Source organism: Sprattus sprattus (genome assembly GCF_963457725.1).
Source record: "Sprattus sprattus genome assembly, chromosome: 9".
Lineage (NCBI taxonomy): Eukaryota > Metazoa > Chordata > Actinopteri > Clupeiformes > Clupeidae > Sprattus > Sprattus sprattus.
This window is the reverse complement of record NC_137928.1, coordinates 16,544,733-16,567,095: the sequence shown is the minus strand read 5'-3', so window position 1 is coordinate 16,567,095 and position 22,363 is coordinate 16,544,733. Positions and strand designations below refer to the sequence as shown.

Below are 22,363 nucleotides of genomic sequence, written 5' to 3'. Positions count from 1 at the left end.
GCTAAAGCGCGGGTTCCCCACATCCAGCTACTCGGGTTTAATCCCTGAGTAAAGCCTGACAAAGAGTACTTATATGTTATGTTATGTTAGGTTGCTGTGCGGCGTTTTGTCTTAAGAAGTTCAGTGCGCAGTCTGACTCTGTTGTTTTGAGCATCTGACAATAAAAGACTTGAACTTGAACTTAAACCCACAGTTAGATAACAGAGTACTTTTGCAGGTAACGAGCAACACAGCACTAACCAGAAACTTTGAATCCACTCATAAATATAGGGGATCCAGTTCATGTCATAACTGCCATGTCATATAGCCTAGGATATTTCACAGTGCTCTATTTGGCACATTGTCTCTTACTGCTGACAAAATGGCTGCTGAACTACTACTTTGTAGGGGCTTTATGATGCCACTGCTATGCTGAAGAGCTCTGGCTTAATGATGGCACGTCACCCTCAGGACCTGCTCTGGTTTCCCCTGAGGGCAGAAAATAACCATCCTTGGGTGGAAATGCCGAGTGTGAATTATTTAAGGTCCCCTGTGTGTGGGTGGAGTGGAACAGACAATGCAAAAAAGTGCTGGGGATAACTGACCCCGCAAGCACTAAAGCTTTAAAAGAAACAAAACACTCAGGTTACTTACCTTAATTGTGTGTCTCTGCAAACAACTTGGGTTTTGGTGTCAAATTTGACAACAGTCAAGCAGGAATAGTGTGTTTGTAACTTGTTTGTGCAGGCTCAGTGGTTCAATTAAAGAGCCACTGGCAAAATTGAGGTCTTGTGTTCTGCTTGCTCTGTGATTAACATCAATCCAGGTGTTTGCTAAGACAGGGGCATGCTATCAGGGGCAGGGGCAGGCTCTCTTATCCTGCAGGCAGGAAGAAAACTCACCTGTCCACTATTTGAGAACGGAGGTAGAGAGATAAGATGAAGCCAGCTTTTCAGCTTTTATGGCCTGTAATGATGGATCCGTGTGAGGCATATGGCAGGCCTGTAGACAAGAGCAGAGTCTGATCGGCTCCAGTCTGCTGCTGTCTGGTCAACAGTAACCTAATCTGGGCCAGAACCCAGCCAGAACCCGGCCAGACGTGGCCAAGAGTCAGCTGTTATGTGCTTGGTAGTGTGTGTATACCAGGGGGGGGGAAAAAGGATTAAAGTCGCACTCTGCATTTTCTGCCTTCAGAAATGTTTTGGCTGTTCAGTTGTTCATCAAGCAAAACAATCCTTTTTATCCATTTTATTTTGACATATCTTCAGCACCTGGCCCCAACTGGTATCTTGTACGTAGACACCTTTCATCAGTAAAAGTCTGTCTCTGGCATGTGTTGTGTGTGTGTGTGTGTCCAGCCCTTCCCCCTCTGTGCTGCTCCCGTGCCCAGGGCCGCTCCATGCTTCATGTTACACAGTGTAGCGTCAGGAGGAAGGTGTGGCCCTCCTCTGAAGGGGCAGTCATGCAAACTCAGGAAGTGCCCTGTGATTGGTTAGCTGAGCAGGGCTTGAGGACGCTCTCACTTAGTTCAGACAGTCAGCTGAAGTTGTGAAGCTCTGACAACCAGGAACTCCGGTTTGTCTGCTTTTTTTTCCCTCAACGCAAGAGTTTCTTCCCGTTAGTCGCCTCGCTGTTGCATAACGGAACACTCACCATGAAGAGATCAGAGAGGTAAATGCATCCATGGTTTTCTTCACTTTGCAGTTAAAAACAAACTCTTCCAGGAAGTCTGGGGTAGAGCTTAAGTGGAAGAAAGTATTTTTTTTTTAGGGCAGCTGGTGTGGTGTTTAGTTCTGGGTTGGGTTGGTATCATTCCCTCAGTCGTGTTAGGGAATTTAGGGGATTGGTAATCACTGCTTTAGTCGTGTTAGGGAAGCTAGGGAAGTGATGGCTTTTGGTTTTGGTTTTGCAAGCTGCAGCTTTCTGAAAGAAAAAACTTTTTTTCATTTTTTTCATCTTCTGTGCTTAACTTCAGTCTACATCTGTAATCACTTAGTTGCTAGCATTTCATTACAAAGTCTATGGGAATGTTCATTCAAACTCCTGCCATGCAATGAGCTCTGTGAATGTATCCGACCCTATACCGTCAGCTGTGTGTGCGGAATGTTAAAAAGCCTTCTGTCTCTATCTCTTAGCAACTCAGGCTTTTGTCCTCTGTTTATGCCAGGAGAGTAATTTCATTACGCCAGTGAGTCAACAGGCAAAAGGAGGGGTGATCTTTTGATTTCCGTGTCTGGAACTAATTTAGAGGTGCTGGAGAAAACAACACTGGCATGCAAGACAGGAAAATGGATGTCAGACGAACACAATGTGGGACGTTTCCATCGTGTTAGGGGTCTCGGCGCACGCCCGCGGGGGGGGGGGTTTAGCTGGTTGATGGGGAGGTTCCGCAGTCTGATGCATGACTGGGCTCGTCCTGCACCGCAGAATGGATATTGATTTGCACCATTGCTCAGTGACATGCATTAGACATATTGGCTTGTGTGTGTGTGTGTGTGTTTTTATTTGTGTGTGTGTATTTATGTTTGTGTGTGTGTGTGTGTGTGTGTGTGTGTGTGTTTGTGTTTGAGTGTTACCAGACTGCTGATTGCTCTTGAGGCAGAGAGCTGAGAAGGCATAAGGATTCTTGGTTTTCATGTAAATGCCCTAGAAGGCTCTGGGCGTTGGCAAACCCTTGGCAAGGAAGAACACACGTTTTTTTTCCCCAATCTGTGCAAAAGCCCACTTTATCACGCAGCCTCTCAGTGCTCATTATTGTGATGATGTGTGGGCCTGTCTGTGCTACATCACTCTGTTAGCCTGCATCGCGTGAGACTCCCTTAAAATGCCTGTGCTGTCCTTGCTGTGAGAGTCAAACCCTTCTATAATTTAGGTTAAAGCCACAAAGTGTTTGATGGCATCCGGCCTCAGGGCGCTTCCTCCACAGTCCTTCTTTGTCAGAAAGGCAGCCTTTTTACAACGTCATGTTTTTCTATCAGTATGAAATGGCGCTTTTCTAATGCAGTGATATTGATAATGTGGTTTTGTAAAGACGGATCGTGTTCACTGATTCTGTCTGAGTTATGTGGTCGCCCTGGCGCTGCAGTGGCCTGGAGCCGCAGTGCTCTGCAGTTATGTCACGAAAAAATAAAGCCCCTCTTACGTAATCACCTTTCAGGCTTTCACCCTGTTCTAGGGATCTGTTGTTTGCATGGAAGCAAATGTGATTGACTTTCGAAAATGAATTTGAAGCACTACCAAGTAATTGTCTGACTGTGGAACACCAGGTCCATGCCAGGTCCATTCTCTCAATGACTGTAATTCTTTACGGAAGACTGGATGAATGATTTTGACCGAAGACTGAAGGCTGAGATGTCATACGTAAAACCCAAGTATGGCTTTTCTTAAAATGGCCTTGTACTGACTGTTTACCATGACAAATAACATTGCCACAGTTGCATTCATTCGTAGGAATTTTAAAGGGAATCCATTATGCCAGTGTGACACGTACTTCAATTAGCGTCCGTTAGCATCAAGTCTGTTTGCAGTCGTCCCACTGCGGTTTTTTTGGGGGGGGGGGGACAACCAGGACACAAAACGTCCTTTGTGAACTCTGTTTCAGAGGACTCCGCCCTCAGCCCCTGCGAGAGAGTAGGCTGTCATTTAAAGATTTTACTTCATGTCTAATGAGAGTGCAGGTTTTTTTTTTTTTTTTTTACCCGAGCTGCCCTGTTTCTTCTGCCTGTCAGACGGGAGCAAATGGATGTCAGTGATGGGAAGCTTTAGCATTGATAGGTTATCCATAATGGCAGACACTAGCACATCAATTATGCAGATTAATGTCATTGCTTTCATCCTTTTTATACAGCTACTCTTGTACAGTTCGACTGTGTAGACCCACTTCAATGGTAATGGTTCCTGAGAAGTTATCTATCATCTGCTACTCTCCCTGATGTGTGTGATGATGGCTGTTCTTTCCTATGGATTGGCTTAGATGGAGGGCCTAGTAGAAGGCGAGACAGTGCACTCTGCCGATCGTATAGTGTGGTATCTACCTACATAACACACAGATCATATAGTGTGGTATGTACCTACACAACACACCTAAGGCGGTGAGAGAGATGAGAGACGGTGCACTCTGCCGATCGCATAGTGTGGTATCTACCTACATAACCAACCTAAGGCGGTGAAAGAGATGAGAGATAAGCTACGTGTCACTATGTGTCTGTGTTTGTTGAGGGAGTGAATGGGGGCCATATGGAGCCTCATATTCATATGCACTTCGTGGTTTAAGTTCCGTTAGGGGCCATTCCATCCGTCCCATAACCCTATGCTTACCCTTATCCTCACGTGTCCCTCATGTCCCTGTGTGATCGTTAGAGCCATGAGATTAATTAGACAATCAAATCACAATCAGGCCCTGTGGGTATGGCACAGCATTGAAACAGTCTAATGTGATGTCTTGTTTATTCCGTTGGAGAGAGGCGGGGGGGAGGGGGGGGGGGGGGCTGAAAGATAGAGAGACTGTGAGGGAGAAAGGGAGGGAGAGAGAATGATTTAATGAGATGGAGAGAAAGAAGCAGAGATAAATGGAGAGAGGTAGTGCGGGTGAGAGAGAGATGGAGAGAGAGAGGGAGAGGTGGTCCTGATAGTCCAGAATGCATTCCGTGGCACACTGAGGGTGCTGCTGGCTCTTGCAGAATGCAAGTCAAAATGCTGTCGGAGGCAGAGTGGAACGACCTGTCAGTCAGCCTGTCACCATGACATCAGAGTTCAGATAGCACAGCAACAGGAGGGCAGAGAGACAGCATCAGGAGAGATGCTGTCTGCCAAGTGAGGGCTTCAGATGCGCCGCCACATATGGCTACACACACATTTGCCCACACAAGGCACATACAGTACACATACACGCACGCACACACACACACACACACACACACACACACACACACACACACACACACACACACACACACACACACACACACACACACACAGGTATATACTAAATACATACCTTTTAATCTCCTTTAATAATAATATTGATACAAATAAATAATAATAATACAAATGTCTGTTCTATATTTATGATGAAAACAGAATGTAGAAGTACATGCTATAAGATAATTACAGTGAGGTATGACTCTTCCTCCACCTTTGGCTGAGCTAGATACCTTAGATACATTAGGTACAGTGAATTATCCTGACACTGTGGTTCCTGTCTCTTTGAATGGAGACGCCATTAATTCCATCCAGTGACAACTGACAGGATGGTCTGGAGGAAGAGGAGAGAGAGAGAGAGAGAGAGAGAGAGAGACAGAGAGAGAGAGAGAGAGAGAGAGAGAGACAGAGAGAAAATGAATGAAGTGAATGAATAATTTACTCACCAGCAAAGGTGCTGACATACAGTTGGTGTACTGATAAAAAATGCAAACGGTTTCAAATTGTTGAGGCAACAATTTATTTGGATAGTCCGCCTACTAAGACAGATGGCTCGCTGAAATTCAAGGTCAGTCTTAACAATTGTCCACTGAACATCACCTTAACCAAACCCAACCCTAATCCCTAACCCTAACCATAAATTGTAGGTTACAGACTTTTATTGTGTGTTTACAATCTGAGCATCTGTAGATAGTCTAAACAGAGGTTCTGTAGATAGTCAGTAGGGGACCATCCAAAATCCAAAGTGAGACCAAGTTTGGCGTAATGTGTTCTCCTTATACTTCAAACATGCAATAAATGAATGTTGTGCATTAATATGTGATTTCTCTTTTTCTTTTTTCAGCAAGACCAAAGAATGCACACTGAACGCAGGTAGGCTCTTTGTCCTCCATTTGTGCATTCCAGCCAAAACTAAATGCCTATTTGAGTGATGGATGATGGGATGGATATGGACAGAATGGAAAAAGAGGCGCGGGGGAACGAGAGAGCCTTTGTGTTTGTGACTTCTGTGTTTACAGAAACAAGAAGCTGCTGTGTGCATTCAGGTCGTTTCATGTTCATTTTTAATGAGACAATTACGGGAAGGCCCTGTGTAGTCAGCAGATAGAGTGGAATTATGGGAAGTTCTGTATAGTGGGGGTCACTGCCAAGACCTTGAGTACGAGAGAGAGAGAGAGAGAGAGAGAGAGAGAGAGAGAGAGAGGGGTGAGGGAGTGAGAGATGGAGTAAATAGGGGGAGAGGCAGGCAGAGAGAGAGAGCGAGAGAAAGAGCGATGGATTTTCCCAAATTGATTTGGCCTGTCTAGCAGCACTGCCTCCCCTCCTAATGAGATTTTATGTGGTCAAATTTGATGTTGAAAATGGAAGGCTCTTACTTTGGAGCTGAAATGGCCTTGAATCTAAAAAGCAATACGCAACTAAACTGTTATTAACCTAAACAGCTCAGAGAATTCACGCAGTGCAGAGATGCCCATTGTGGGGCTACACCTTCAGGAGATGCAGAGGCCATTTTAGATTGATGAATTTAGGAGTTTAGTTTGTTAATAATTACAATTGAACTTGACTACCACTAATGTGGAGGGCAAAATGATGAGCAATTCCCCGTTCTGTGTTTCCTTCATTTATTTGTCTGTTACATTTTACCGAAGTGTTTTTTACAGAACCCTTCCATAGATATTTTCTCTTGTCTCTCTCATAATGTAGATGATGGATACGTGCGCATGTTTCTGCGTGGCCGTCCAGTCACCATGCACATCCCTGATGACCTGAGGGACATATACAGCCTCGACCAGAAGATGGCGCTGCCTGACCGCAAGCTCAAACTGCAGTGGGTGTATCCTTCAGACGCTTATGGCAACACAGTTGCTGTTGTTTTGTTTTAAGATTTTTATTTTGCTTTAAGTTTTTTAAAGATGAAATGGTACTTTATTATGTGTCAAGTTTTGGTCACACTTTATTTTGATGGTCCCGTAAAGACTATCTACAGATGCTCAGATTAGATCTGCAGGTGGACTATCCAAATAAAGTGTCACACAAGTTTTAGCTTATTAGACCTTGGGCCCTATCTTGCACCCAGCGCAATTGACATTGTCACCGACGCATGTATCATTCCTATCTTGCACCCGGCGCACAGCGCGATTTTCCCTCCAGAGGCGCGCTTCGAAATGAACTTGCGTCGACATGGGCGGGGGCGGAACAGAGAAGGCGTTTCTCTGGCGCAAGTGGTATTTTGCAGTTTCAAAACAACGCTGTGCGCCGTGCGCCATTGACCAAAAAAAAGCTGGTCTAATGTGAGGCGCAATGTCTAAAGTCTGTAACGCGTATTCAGAACACTATTTTAAGGGCGCATGTGCTTGCCCGCACAGTATAGGACCTGTAGGCTACACTTTACTTCTGTCGTCTTCACGAGAGATTGACACCAATTGTTTGGCAAGCCATATATAATTACAAGGAAAATAAAGTATTTACCACATGAGGAAATCATTGTGATATCCGTATCCAAGACATTTAAAAACTAGGCATACATCTAGCGTACACAATTGACCCAAATGATTCAGGTTAATTGAAGCTGCGTGACATTTGATTTATTGTATGGCTTTGTTGCATTTATTTAATGCCAGTGTTATTATAAATCTTGTAAACTCATCTCTGTGTATGTGGACTTTATTTATGTACCTTGGTCAGCTGGTGCACTGGCTTGGGTGCCGATTTCCATGCCCCCAAATCCCTGCACGCTCTCAGGCGTGAGGGTACTCGTGGCGATGTCCTCTGCTGCCGTCAGATCCTGGGTCGAGGCAGATCCACCTCCCGTGAAGGCACGAGAACGTGTGTTACCTTCCAGCTTGGATGTCCCACGTCTCCGGACGGCAACGTTTTCGGGTGCCCCGTTGCAGAAACAATCACGGCAATATCTTGACATGCTTGCTTGACTGCTTACTTTTGGAGGGTTTCTCGCATCCCCATATATATCTATCTCCCGGCTTTTTACAAAGCCATACAATAAATCAAATGTCACGCAGCTTCAATTAACCTGAATCATTTGGGTCAATGTGTAGGCTACATGTATGCTTATTTTTAAAATATCTTGGATATGGATATCACAATGATTTCCTCGAGTGGTAAATACTTTATTTTCCTTGTAATTATATATGGCCAAAAAATGTGTGTAAATCTCACGTCGGTCTCCTTGGCTGTGAACTTCTCCGGTCTTCCAACAGGTAATTCCGCCATCAAAATAACAAGCCGCTATGGACTATGCGCTTCTCGCTCTTAAAGGGAATGTGAAATGACGCTCGGATTGGTTTATTGCATATTACGCCCAAACCACACCTATGGCTGAGTAACCTCCTTTGGACCAACCCTTTTGACACTTGCGCTGGACGCAAGTGTGTTTTTTCCGCCGTTAAAATAGTAACTGCGCCATAGAGCCGCCCACACAGCTACTTGCGCTTGGCGCCGTCCTACTTGCGTTTCTGATCGGCAAGATAGGGCCCCTTGTGTCTTTCTCCTCTTCTGTCTTCTCCAGGTTCCCGGATTCCTACAGTTGTTCACACGACGATGTTTAAGTAGTTAAAAGTACAAAGCCGCAATGAAAACATTAATTTTTGATTTTTGTTTTTTTTTCATCTGTTGGGTTAGGTGTGGACATTGTTAAGCTGTGGTGTAGCACTTCTTATGTTAAAAGCATGCAACACATTGAACTGAATACATTTAAACTAGTTTAAAATCTAATCAAATAGGCTTGATTGAATCAAAGAACCATTCAAAAACCACTCCATGCATGCAGTGCACTCTGAAAATCCACAGAGCCCCCAGCACTTGCTCAGTTAACATGGCCATGGTACACTTTGACCCTTTTTATCAAGGCTCAGTTGTGTGGCACTTAAAGTAGGCATTTTAACGCCACACCATTTTAAAGCTCATATGTGGCATTGCTAAGTAATGCATTCACTGCAGGGTCTGTTGTGGTCAAAATAGAGTGTTAGAGTGGTTGCTATATCCGTTGGGATTTGGATGCTGTAAGGCATCTGTTGAACATGCATGACTCTCAGCAGCTTGTTGACATATTTTAAATGTCATAGAGATGCTGTTTCAATGCCATGTCAGTCTTGCATCACTTAATAGTATAGTCCTGTAGTGTGGAAGGTCTTCCTTTTCGAGAAATGTGTCTGAGGAACCCTTTTTAGAACTCTACTGTGAATTATGGGAAATATTGTATTATTACTATTAATAGTTTAAGAGATGGTTCTGTGGAGGTTGAATCTACTCTGGTGTTTATCAGCACATTTGCTTTCCAGCTGTAGGCTGAAACACAGTTAAAAGGATTTGAATGTGATAAAAAAATGAATTATGAAGGAACTTCAAAGCATGTCTTGATGCCTCATGTCTATTCTGGAACCCTGCTGCAGACGTTCTCCTGTTCTCTAGAGACTGGCCCTGTGTTCCATTCTGGAACCCTGCTGCAAACGTTCCCCTGTTCCCTTGAGACTGGCTCTGTGTTCCCTAACTCCCTGCGGCCCAGATATGGGTACAGGGGCCGAGACTGCCGCTCCAACCTCTACCTGCTGCCCACGGGCGAGATCGTCTACTTCAACGCCTCCGTGGTGGTGCTCTACAACGTGGAGGAGCAGCAGCAGCGCCACTACCTGGGACACAACGACGACGTGAAGTGGTGAGATGATCCTCCTCTTCCTTCTCCTCCTCCTCCTCCTTCACCTCTTCCTCCTCCTTTAAGGGTTAGGTTGATGGACCATAATAGCAGACAGTTCAGTGGCACCCAGAAGGCTAGATGAAAGTGAAACTGTGTTATTATTGTTATTGTTATTTGACGGTCACCAGCACACTGTAAACCTGAACAAGTTCAGAGTACTTAAAACTTTTGATGTAACCGATTACATAATATGAGTACATATAGAATTTTTTTTAAGTAAACTTAACTTTGAAATGATACATCGGCTATACTGATTTATTTTGTTATCATTTTCATAATTTTTAAGTTCTCTGAACTCATATTATTTCAAAATCTCAGAGGATTTTGCCTCGTCGGATATTTGTGTTTCTCTGGGTCTTTCACAAACTAGTTATTACCCCCTTTCAAGTTTTTGAAAGGGTATCTCCCTTACATTCCAACTTCTTGCACAAGGTCTTACTGTAGAGAGAACTGTCATTGGTCAACCGCCTTCCCAGTGTTGCCAGATGTACATATACATCTGTGATTTAGCAGACGCTTTTATCCAAAGCGATTTACAAGGAATTTTGCATTTATAGATCAGGAGCAGTTTAGGGGTTCACACTTATACACTTGGTAAGGAGGAGTGGGGAATCGAACTAGAAAGCTTCCGACCTCTCGATTACTAAACGACTCCACTACCTTAAGTCTGCTGTCTCCATCTCTCATCACAAGAACTCTGCAATGGTGTTCTCAAAGACGTTGAGGAAGTCAGATACTAAAAAAATACGAGTTATCAGGCATTGTTTACTCAAACAAATACATCCCAAATACAATTAAAACGTCTTCACTTGCTCAGAAAACGTATACATTTAAAGTTGGGTCAACTAAATACCAGGTTTTAAGTACTGAATACATAATGTTAATAATTTAGTAGAACTGTTTGGGTTTACAGTGTAGTTCAAAGGCACTGGCCACGTTAGCCCAAAGTATACCGGTAGTATAAATAGACAGGATTATTATTATGTTTGGGTATCCCAGCAGTCAGCTTGCACTCATTAGGCTAACTGAAAACCCTAGAAGTAAGCGTTATTGTGTGTGTCAGAGGTTAAAGTTCAGGGCTGGAGATCTCCTCCTCCCTCAGTTTAAAAGCGGTTTCAACTCCCTGTGGTGTTCATCCACATTGCAAAAACCAGACACTTGCGTAACACCCCACAAAGGAGGAACAGTCCCCCACCAGGGGAAGTCTGGGAGCTTTAGAAAATGTCCTTTTAAACATGACAATCGTGACATGGAGCCAAGTAAAAAAAAAAAAAAAAAAGGTTGTCAAGGGCGAGATGTGTGTTTGGTGAGCTGTGTTTGTTCCTGTGCAGAGCTGGCAGGAACAGTTGGCAGAGCATTACCGTTTACACAACCAAATGAGATGGTGTTTAGCAGGGATGCATGGAATGTTTCCAGGCAAAATTTCTATTTTGCCAAGCCTCAGTCCTAAGCTCTCATCGGGCTGAGCTTCTTTCATGTCATATAAAGATAGACTATTCCCCTCTCACAGTGGCTTTAGCCAAAACATTCCCAAGAGTGAAAACAGAGATACACCCTCATTCTTCCCCAAGATCACACACAGATGAATTGATAAAGGAATGACAAATTAGTCTGTGATTACAGGATCACAGGGTCTTGTGTAGCACAGGCCTAAAGAAACAGCCACGGCATGCATTATAAGATGTCACGATGGCAGTCCACATTTCACCAGTTTCATCGTTCAACTCAACTTGCAAGATGCATTTCCTGCAATCTCCCAAATATTTACTGTTCGCTAAAGTTCAGTCTCAGTCGTTTAAATGCTTGGGTATGTTGGCTCAGAACATGGTTTATTATAAAGGCCAAGTTGGACAATATCTGTTTGTTTTATTGAGTGGATGCAAGCCAGATTCTATTCCCTGTGCGACCATTAAGAAAGCTTTGGCTTTTTCAGCCTCTGACCCTGACCCTGTCTCTCTCTTTAGCTTGGCCATCCACCCAGACATGGTCACCATAGCGACGGGACAAGTTGCCGGAACCTCTAAAGATGGCAAGGTAATCTTTGTTTGTGGTTTATCATCACTTGTGGTATGTTCATCAATTGTGGTATTTTCATCACATTCATTCAAGCCTTGCATAAACCTCCTGTGGCATTGGTGGCAGAAAAACAGCAGCAGGGATGTGGGAGATGTGTACAGTCACTGCTGAATTTATTATGACTGCTGTTTAAGTTAATGTGTTATTACTGTCTAAGTGTTGTTTAAGTTAATACATTATTACTGTCTAAGTGTTTTATAAGTTAATGTGATATTGCTGTATAAGTGTTTTTTAAGTTAATATATTATTACTGTATAAGTGTTGTATAAGTTAATGTGTTATTGCTGTATAAGTGCTGTATAAGTAAATATATTATTGCTGTATAAGTGTTGTATAAGTGAATGCATTATTACTGATGTATCTGTAGGCGCTGGCTCCTCATGTGCGCGTGTGGGACTCGGTCAGCCTCAATACCCTTCATGTCATCGGGACGGGCGTGTTTGACCGCGCTGTCACCTGTGTGGCCTTCTCTAAATCGGTACGCGGGAGCACACACTCCACACTTACACATGCACTTACCTTGTGTTTGAGAGGTGCTATAGGTAGTTTGTTAGGTCATAAAAATGCTTCTCGACTCTCTTACAGTACTTTCAGGCCTTTTAAGCAATTTCCTTTCGTCTCTCCTGCCCGTAAAAACAAACAACCAAGATGTGTATAATGTGACGGCATAATCTAAAAGCACTCTCATCACACCGTCCCTTCAGAACTGCTTTGTTTTAATGAATTAAATTCATCTACAAATAAATCCATGTCCTGCATGTTCAGTGCTGATGGATGTGTCAGGTTGGTAGATACTTGTGAATCTCTACAAGAGAAGATGATCTTAAGTGTCCATTAGCTGGTGTTGTGCCTCATTCAACTGCAGTAATGGTAGGGGAAAATGACATGTATTGATTGATTAAATGAAAGTCATCTCATCAGTGTGCCAGCCTCTTGACCTCTGTATAGAATATATACTGTCTGTATTGATCCGCTTTCTGTTGGTTTACTGGGAGTATTGAAGGGTTATGACCTTGCTGACATTCATTCATTAATTTGTGTGTGTGTGTGTGTGTGTGTGTGTGTGTGTGTGTGTGTGTGTGTGTGTGTGTGTGTGTGTGTGTGTGTGTGTGTGTGTGTGTGTGTGTGTGTGTGTGTTTGTGTGTGTAGAACGGAGGGGCACACCTGTGCGCTGTGGACGATGCCAACGACCACATCCTGTCTGTGTGGGACTGGCAGAAGGAGAAGCAGCTGGCTGACGTGAAGGTCCGACACTCACATACTTCACTTCATAGTCATTACACTCAACCATTCATTATTGTCCTTTCTCATTAGCTCTACTTCATGCAAGGAAGGTGTAGTCCTCGATTCTAGTCCAATAGACTTTTTGTCAAACTCTACTAATCTCTCTTCACAGTCCTATAGCTCTCTTCTGTATGTGCGCTCAAAAACATCTCTGGTGTTTGTCCTCAGTCCCTGCTCTGTCAACGGGAAATAATCAAAGTGGCCTGGACTGAGCAGTACACTATTCAAGATGATTATTAATAACGTTGCTTCAGGAGCACACAGATGAGGGATGTATTTGATTGGTTGTTGAGTTCAGATCTCAATAATCTTTCACCAGGAGCGGGGACTGGACATTTTATTAAAAAGTAGTTAATTCATAAGGCTTTAGGTTTAGGCCATCAACAGCAAGATCAGCTAAGTGGGCAGCAGGTTGCATAGTGTAGTTGCCAATATTTGCCAATTCCCTTCTGAGGATAATACTACTATAAGACACTGTTAAACCACAACTGTCTCTGGTTGTTAAGTTGTGGGTGTTAAGTTGAGGTAATATGTGCAATCACAACAAGCCATAAACAGGAAATTAAGTGTGAGCACAGTATGAAAAAAAACAATTCAGATAAGTAGATAACTGCTATTAGACTGCTGCCATTACGTATCATTAAGATTTTAAACAACATTCAGGAACTCTACACCCTACACTCTGTCCTAAGAGCTCATTCATTTCATGCGAGCGGTTAAGGCCACTGGGGTGTTAATTGTGCTCTCTGCAGGTGAAGCCATAAAACCTAAAGGTGGCTTTTTCCCCATCTCTTCCAGCAGACAGTCAGTTAATTGAAATGTCTAAGTGTTTTATGTGTCTGTTGCCATGGCGCTTGCCATTTGCCAGTGCAATAAGGTGGGCTCTGCAGTGGCGTGGTCTGCAGAGAAGCGATGACTCGCTGGATGGTAGATCAGAGTGAAATCTGTTGTTTACCTCATGAGGGGTGCAGCAGTTACTCCCAAAGGCCACCAGGGTAACTCCAGAAACCAAACATTAACACGCATCCTAGCCATATAGGTTCAAAAGCGAAAACACTAGTCACAAATGTCGGCGACAGTTTATTTGAACTGTACCTACGCACAATGAAATAAGTTGTTTAAAAAAAGATGTTTCGACATTTATGGAGAGCTTTTGTCAGTATTCAGCAAAATTGCATGTAATAGTATACATTACACCGTATGGACATAAAGAAAAAATATCAAAGCAAGAGTCAAAGCATGACTATCTATGAATGGTCAATACCGTGCTGTTTCTTGAATTATTTGTTATGCTGAGAATAATAACATAAGATCCTCATGAACAAACATGCATTGCCTTTTGAATGTGTTATGCAGTGTTTATGTGGGTTTACGCTTCAACTAGTAATCCATTAATCGGTTAATTATGTACCTGGTATCTAACTTATACCTCAGACTTGAGTCTTAGGAGTTGTTCTGCTGGGTGCTAGATGGTGTATGAAGGCCTGTATTTGACCATAATAAATAATACACTCCTGTATTTGACCATAATCAATAAGACACTCCTGTATTTGACCATAATCAATAAGAGATTCCTGTATTTGACCATAATCAATAAGACACTCACTCCTGTATTTGACCATAATCAATAAGACCCTCACTCCTGTATTTGAACATAATCAATAAGACACTCCTGTATTTGACCATATTCATAAACCACTCACTCCTGTATTTGAATGCCTCAGTGTTCGAATGACTCCGTGCTGGGAGCTGCCTTCCACCCAATGGAGGCCAACCTGATCGTCACCTGGGCGAAATCCCACATCAACTTCTGGACCATGGAGGGCAGCACTCTCACCAAGAGACAAGGCCTGTTTGAGGTACGCTCCTGATTAGCCTCTAGGATCACGTAGCCAGATGTATATTTAGATGATGTCTTGAGACAAGTGTGGTAAATAGTTGACTAAATGTGGGTGGGGTCCATAGACAGGATGGTACAAACGACAGCATTAATGGTATGACATTTTTTTACGTGGTCTGTTTACAAATGTGGAAATAAAAAACATCACATTCCAACAACAGAAGTACAAGTATTTAAATAGAATACCACAATATATGTGCATTGTAGTGAAGGGAGAGAGCAGTCACCCCACATGGCCTTGAACCCAGGTCTACATGGTATCTAACCTGCACTCTGACTGCAACGCCAAAGAGTTGATGAGGCTCAATGGCATGGCAGTCAGAGCACATACTCATCTGTCGCGACGGCACTCCATCACAGTTAGGCATGGGTCTTACAGGAAAATCTAGTAGCTGAAGCCTGTTGCCTTGAACACTCATTGTCTTGTCCAGCATATTGTCTCCAGACTGTCATTTCTCCTATTTCAAGACCTTTTTGGGTCTAAACCTTTATTATAAGGACAAAAAAGATAGAAATCGGTCCTGGGCAATCTTATGGGGCAAGCATGATACACTTCAAGTCTGTGTTATTTTAACTCACATTACATTACATTGCACACTGCACATTGCACATTGCACATTCACTTTTGCATTCTTGCCCTGCATTTTTGCATTTTACCTTCCACTTTACTTTTTTATATACACTCTTTTTTTTATATATATCTGTATCCATATATACTGTGTTCTATCTGTACTTATCTTATGTGTAGTACTTAGTGTGTTTCTATGTTTTATGTTATGTGTAGTACCTATTGTGTATTGTATTATTTATTATATTATGGTGTGTGTATGTTTTTATGTTTACTCTATGCACCCATACACCAGAGCAAATTTCAGGTAGGTGTAAACCTACTTGACAATAAATCTGATTCTGATTCAGATTTTCAGAGTAAACCACTTGTTTTCGCCACTGACAGGCTTGTAAATGTTATTATAAGGGTCTGACAGCATGGAAAGCATCCCTACAAAGACACACCTGAGTCCAGAAGTTTCCCTTTAAGAGCCAAAATCACGTCAGGCCCTGTGAGGCTTGTGCCCGCCTAAATCATTGAAGGCTTACAAAGATACGCCATTGTGGAGCGCAGATATGATGCAGGTTTTCATTGGCGATAGAGCAATGCAGGCATTTAGCGGCTGGTTTGTATGCATTAACACCTCTTTAAGCTGGGAGGCAGTGATTTGTGAAATAAGCTGTGTTGGGCTCAAGTGAAGTGAAAACACATGCAGTCTCGGACAGGAAAAGCAATGGATCTTTATCCATCCCAGTGAGAGGCACATGCTGATCCGCCAGCTTTGTCCAATTAAAACAGTCACAGAGGAGGTACTTTACTGTGATGTCATAAATCCCATATTTTGTGTCGTCAGGGACATTTGCATTCTACATCAGGCATGGAATTTCTTGCAGAAGCTTTTATATTAATAATGTGAGAGTTATAACAACGTCCTGTTCCTGTCCCCTTCAGAAACACGAGAAGCCCAAGTACGTCCTGTGTGTTGCATTTGCTGAAAATGGAGACGCCATCACGGGAGACTCGAGCGGAAACATCTACATCTGGGCCAAAGGTCTGACTAAGACAAGTCTACATTTCCTTTTTCAACATTTACACATTCAGTCATTTGGTCAAATGCAAGGCTCTTTTATCCAAAGCTCATAACAAGTGAGGTACAAACCCAGCAAATAAGGAGATCAAGGAAACATTTAAAAAAAAATGGTGCCATGTAAACATATGTTTTGTTTCATAGCACACACTGTTCTCTAGGTTCCAGTACAAACAAAGAACCTTTAACGGTGTTAGATTTCACCCTTTTTGTCCATTTTCTTATAAACTCATACAGTCACAAACTTACCTATTAGTAGTTTGACATTGTGTATTGAGATTCTCACATGGAAGTGAATTTACACTCATTGTGGTGTTTGATTGGTGCATCTGTTGTTGATTGACAGGTGGGCACAAGATCAGTTATGCGGTCACAGGTGCTCATGAGGGCGGGATCTTTGCCCTGTGTGTGCTGAAGGACGGGACGCTGGTGTCAGGCGGGGGCAAGGACCGCCGTGTGGTTCAGTGGGATCACGAGTACCACAAGCAGAGTGAGATTGAGGTGAGATGAACCCCTGTGCTCAAAAGCAACTAACACACATACACAGAGATTGAGCTGAGATTGACACCTGTGCTCAAAACAGCTAACAGAAACACACACACACACACACACACACACACACACACACACACACACACACACGCACACACAGAAATTGAACTGAGATTGACCCCTATGCTCAAAAACAACTAACACACTCATACACACATACACAGAGAGAGAGATTGAGTTCTGACAAACTCATGTCCCTAAAAACATCTAAAACACACACACACACACACACACACACACACCTTTCAAGGAGAAAAGCAGAAGAGAAGAATGGCCTGTTCCTCTTTGTTCAAAGGGTTCTACTGTGCTGTGTTACTGTGGTGATGCCTGTTGCTATGGATCATATTCAGCACATATCATTACATTGCTGACCTTGATACAAAAAGCAGCGGTGTACATATTGGCAGACTCAGATTTTGTGTGTGTGTGTGTGTGTGTGTGTGTGTGTGTGTGTGTGTGTGTGTGTGTGTGTGCGTGTGTGTGTGTGTGTGTGTCCTTAAGGTTCCTGAGGCGTTTGGGCCAGTGCGCTCCTTGGCTGAGGGGAAACAGGAGGAGCTGTTTGTGGGCACGACCCGTAACGCAATCCTGCAGGGCTCCCTTTCTGGGGCGCTCTCACCCATCGTACAGGTACAGTTACAGTATCACAGTCACTCTACGCTCACAAACAGCTCTATCCACACAAGCAGTCACTTCACGCTCACAAACAGCTCTATCCACACAAGCAGTCACTCTACGCTCACAAACAGCTCTATTCACACAAGCAGTCACTTCACGCTCACAAACAGCTCTATCCACACAAGCAGTCACTCTAGATTCACAAACAGCTCTATTCACACAAGCAGTCACTCTAGATTCACAAACAGCTCTATCCACACAAGCAGTTACTTCACGCTCACAAACAGCTCTATCCACAAAAGCAGTCACTTCACGCTCACAAACAGCTCTATCCACAAAAGCAGTCACTTTACGCTCACAAAGCTGCTAGCTGCTTACCACTTCCTGTTCATTCCTAGGTAGTTTAAAGCAGCTGCAGCAGTTTGTTAAGGGAATAACACTCTGGGTAACTAATGCTTAAAATAACTTTTGTTAATGTCATTGATAAATGTCATTGTATCTTTTTTTTTTTTACATTCCATTTTCTCCTGTTGGTATCCTTCATTCTTACCCTGATTTACTCCTCCTTTGCTTCTCTCCTCCTGGCTGTTTTGTGTCTTCTCTTTCCTCCTGTCCTCTGGCCTTCCTCTCTCTCTCACTCCTCTTCCTCCTCCTGCTCCATTCCTGTCTCAGGGTCACACAGACGAGCTGTGGGGTCTGGACGTGCATCCTAGCCTGGAGCAGTTTGTGACGTGCGGCCAGGACAAGCAGGTCCACCTGTGGGACACCCTCACACACCAGCCCCTCTGGAGCAAAGCCATCGAGGTGCTTAATGCACCCGCCGCATCCCTATGCTTGCATCGCACTCTAATACACCACACCACGTACAGTTATATGTCCAGTTATTGCTGCCATCAGTGGCTGTTCCCCAGAGAGAGATCAGGCTCTTAGACCTGTAGTAAGGATACTACTGCAGGCCGCTGGCAGGAGTCAGTTCTGTTATTTTTAATTTACATTAAATACAAAAGAAATACAACAGGCCTAAATGTTTAGAAGATCCGTATATTTCAAAGTAAATGCCATGTTCATTTGATGAAGGTTGTGTGAGGTAAGATAACGGTCTTTGTAGAGTGATGCTAATGTTCTGACGTGTTCTATGCCAGTGGTCTTTGATGTTGCTTCAGACTGATCAACTGTATCTCTTCTCTCTCCTCAGGATCCCGCTCGTTCTGCAGGGTTCCACCCCAGTGGTGCTGTGTTGGCCGTGGGAACCATGACTGGACGGTTGGTTCTCTTCTTTTCTCATCTATTTCAAGAGAATCAGAGATATCATCTACACACAACTATGAAATGTGTTTTTAAGCCATCAGCTTTGGGACTAAATATGCAAGATAAAGCAGGATAGCTTTTTCTGTGTCGTTTGTAGCTACGAGCTATTTGAATATCAGCTACTAACAATCAGCACTTTCACTCAGACAGTACCTTGCAGGACCCCTCTTAGAGGTCAGAGTTTAACTTGTCATGTGCTCTTCTTATGCTGCAGGTGGGTGGTGCTGGACACTGAGACCAGGGACCTGGTGTCTGTGCACACTGATGGCAATGAGATCATCTCTGATGTTAAGTACTCCCCAGGTACGGCAGGACAGCATTAGCGTTAGCATTGTCAGTCACAGACATGAGGCACAACCACAAGTTGAAGTGCCTTCATATTAACAAACATAGGCCCACATATTTTCTTTGAACTTGAAATAAAATGTTTAACGTTGAACGTTTTTGTGTAAATATTCCAAATAGTTTGATCAGACGATAACTCTCAGTCCAGCGTCCACGTATGTTAGTTAACTGAAGGCAAACAATATTTGCCATAGTTTGCTAATTTGGACGCACCTCTGGTGCTACTAGTATACATTGTTGCCCCTGCTCGTATTGTGAGTCAGTATGTGTTGTGTTCTCCGTGTCAGATGGAGCGTACCTGGCTGTGGCTTCCCACGACAACTTTGTGTACATCTACTCCGTGACAGAGAACGGCAGGAAGTACAGCCGTGTGGGAAAATGCACTGTGAGTAACCATGGAGACAGACACCTTAAGCTTATTCTCCCATTCTGGTTTGTGTTCATAAAGTGCTCATGAAATGTGTATGTGTATCTGTGTTCCATTGACTGTGTGCGTGTGTGTGTGTTTCCTGGTTTGTGTGTGTGTATGTCTCAATATTGCTCAACAGGGACACTCCAGCTTTGTGACCCATCTGGACTGGTCCGCTGACAGCCAGTTTATTGTCACCAACTCAGGAGACTACGAGATTCTATTCTGTGAGTTTTTTCCAGTGACATTTAAACATACACACACGCGTGCGCATTCTGTCTCTCTCTCACATCCACACTCATTCTATGTCTCTCTCTCGCTCAGAAACAGCCCCCCACCCCCACCCCTACACACACACATTATCTCTATCACACACACACACACACACACACACACACACACAGACACACACACAGACACACACACAGACACACACACCCACACACACACACACACACAAACACACACACACACACACACAGACACACACACACACACACACACACACACACACACACACACACACACACACTAATAACACCACCTGCTGCCCCTGCCTCTCTCTCCAGGGGAAGCGTCCAGTGGCAAACACATCACCAGCATGGATGCCGTACGCAACCTGGAGTGGGCCTCCTCCACCTGTGTCCTGGGATTCGGTGTGTTCGGTGAGTCCCCGCGCGTGGGATACAGAGTGTGTTTGGCTGCAAGGTGTTTTTACATGTAATACTGGGGTAGAAATCAGTGCCAAGGTGGATCATGTACTTGGTTTTCTTTTCTAACAGGCCGAAATTAATCTTATAATTTAATTAATTAATCATCCACCTTCAAGAAAGAATTGTAGTCCCCAGGATAACACAGGCATCAACATACAATGTTGAGATTGCATGTTACTTTGATATTTTTTAAATAATTACTTTAGTAACAATCAATAATTAATGATTAATGATCTTTTTTTGACTATCAATATGACATAATATCCATTGTGAGGATCGTAGAAATGAGGCCTGATGTCCCTCTTGATCAAATCAACAAATTGATTGATTGATTGATTGACTGATTGTGTCATTGCAAACTGTGGAAAGCCATCAGGTTCATCACGCTCATCAGGTGGGCTTTCTGTTGACGTCACTGTTCCTCTCTGTTTCACCACATGGTTCCTCCATATGTTTCACCCTGACAGGCATCTGGCCAGACGGTGCTGACGGAACAGACCTTAACGCCGTGTGCCGGTCACACGATGGTGCTTTACTGGCCTCCGCCGACGACTTTGGCAAAGTGCACTTGTTCTCCAGCCCCTGTTCCCAGCCCAGGGTGAGAAAAGACACCTGTTTTTATTTAACAGGGGAAGGCAAAATCTAGTTATCACTAATTATTTGGCAAACCCCAACACCGTTACTGATGTCTTTCCTCGTCTCTTCTTTTCATTTCTTCTCATCTCTTTCCTCCTCCTCCTCTTCCTCCCCTCCTCCTCCTCCCCTCATCTCTCCTCTCCTCTCCTCTCCTCTCCTCCCCTCATATCTCCTCTCCTCTTCTCTCCTCTCCACTTCTCTTTCCTCCTCCTCTACTCTTCTCTCCTCCCCTCATCTCCCCTCTCCTCCCCTCATCTCTTCACTTCTCTCCTCCCCTCATCTCTCCTCTCCTCATCTCTCCTCCCCTCATCTCTCCTCTCCACCTCTCTCCTCTCCTCCCCTCATCTCTCCTCCTCTCTTCTCTTCTCTCCTCTCCTCTTCTCTCCTCTTTTCAGGCTCCCAGCCATCAGTATGGCGGCCACAGCAGCCACGTAACCAATGTTGCCTTTCTACATGACGACAGTCACCTCATCTCTACTGGAGGGAAGGACACAAGCATCCTGCAGTGGGGGCTAGCTTAGCCTAACCTAGCCCTACCGCTAGCACTAGCCTGGAAAATCTGCTGCATCTTCACTGTAGCCTCCTGCCCAGTAGAGGGCAGCACTGCTGTGCCTAATCCCCCCCATCACCCTTTAGTCCTCTCAGCGCCTGTGTAGCTGTATGAGTGTTCTGCTGAAGCGCCACCAGAGGGAGCACTGGATCAGGAAGAGAAGCATGACAGTCCTGACAATCCACACTATTTAAAGGCTATTTAAGAAATTCCAGTTTTAGCTGCTAATTGCTGTTGTGTTGCAGAAGCCGATAGAGATATATACATGTGATGCAGTAATATAATTGAGTGACCATGGTATTTTAATATCCAGAAGTGACGAATGTAGTTGTGGCACCTTATTTGCATTCAATATTTAGAAGTTGAGCTTAAGCTGTGCTTTGCCTTTTCGGTTTGGTTAATAAAGTTTTTACAGGGACCTGAAGTGTGCTGTGTTTGAATGTTCTTTAAAGGCTACACTGACCCTCTGCCTGTGCTCAGTCAGTCATTAGTATTATTTATTAAAACTCTTCTGACTTTAGTTGACCACACCAGAGTCGAATAAAGCACGCTATATTGCGACCACATTAACAACAAGGATTTGAGAACCTCAATCTACATAGGAAGAACCTACATCCTGAAGGGTCAGAAGCGGTTCATTTGTTGGTGCTGCAATTTCAGGTAAGGTCAAAAAACTAAACAAATTACAATAACAACAATATAATTTCAAGATGAGTATATAGCTTGTT

General features: G+C 43.7%; 1 protein-coding gene across 1 annotated transcript; it reads left to right on the top strand.

The window, feature by feature from the left end:
* Window positions 1–1,519: 1,519 nt before the first annotated feature.
* Window positions 1,520–22,041, top strand: eml2 (EMAP like 2). The gene is made up of 19 exons (XM_080844861.1): window positions 1,520–1,650; window positions 5,744–5,772; window positions 6,604–6,733; window positions 9,422–9,571; window positions 11,575–11,644; window positions 12,054–12,164; window positions 12,836–12,931; window positions 14,695–14,829; window positions 16,372–16,471; window positions 16,854–17,008; window positions 17,561–17,686; window positions 18,347–18,478; window positions 18,870–18,937; window positions 19,197–19,285; window positions 19,615–19,712; window positions 19,876–19,963; window positions 20,306–20,401; window positions 20,917–21,047; window positions 21,481–22,041. Exons 1-19 carry the CDS (start codon window positions 1,634–1,636, stop codon window positions 21,604–21,606), a joined length of 1,947 nt encoding a protein of 648 aa, XP_080700987.1. The 5' UTR covers window positions 1,520–1,633; the 3' UTR covers window positions 21,607–22,041.
* The last annotated feature ends 322 nt before the right edge of the window (window positions 22,042–22,363 follow it).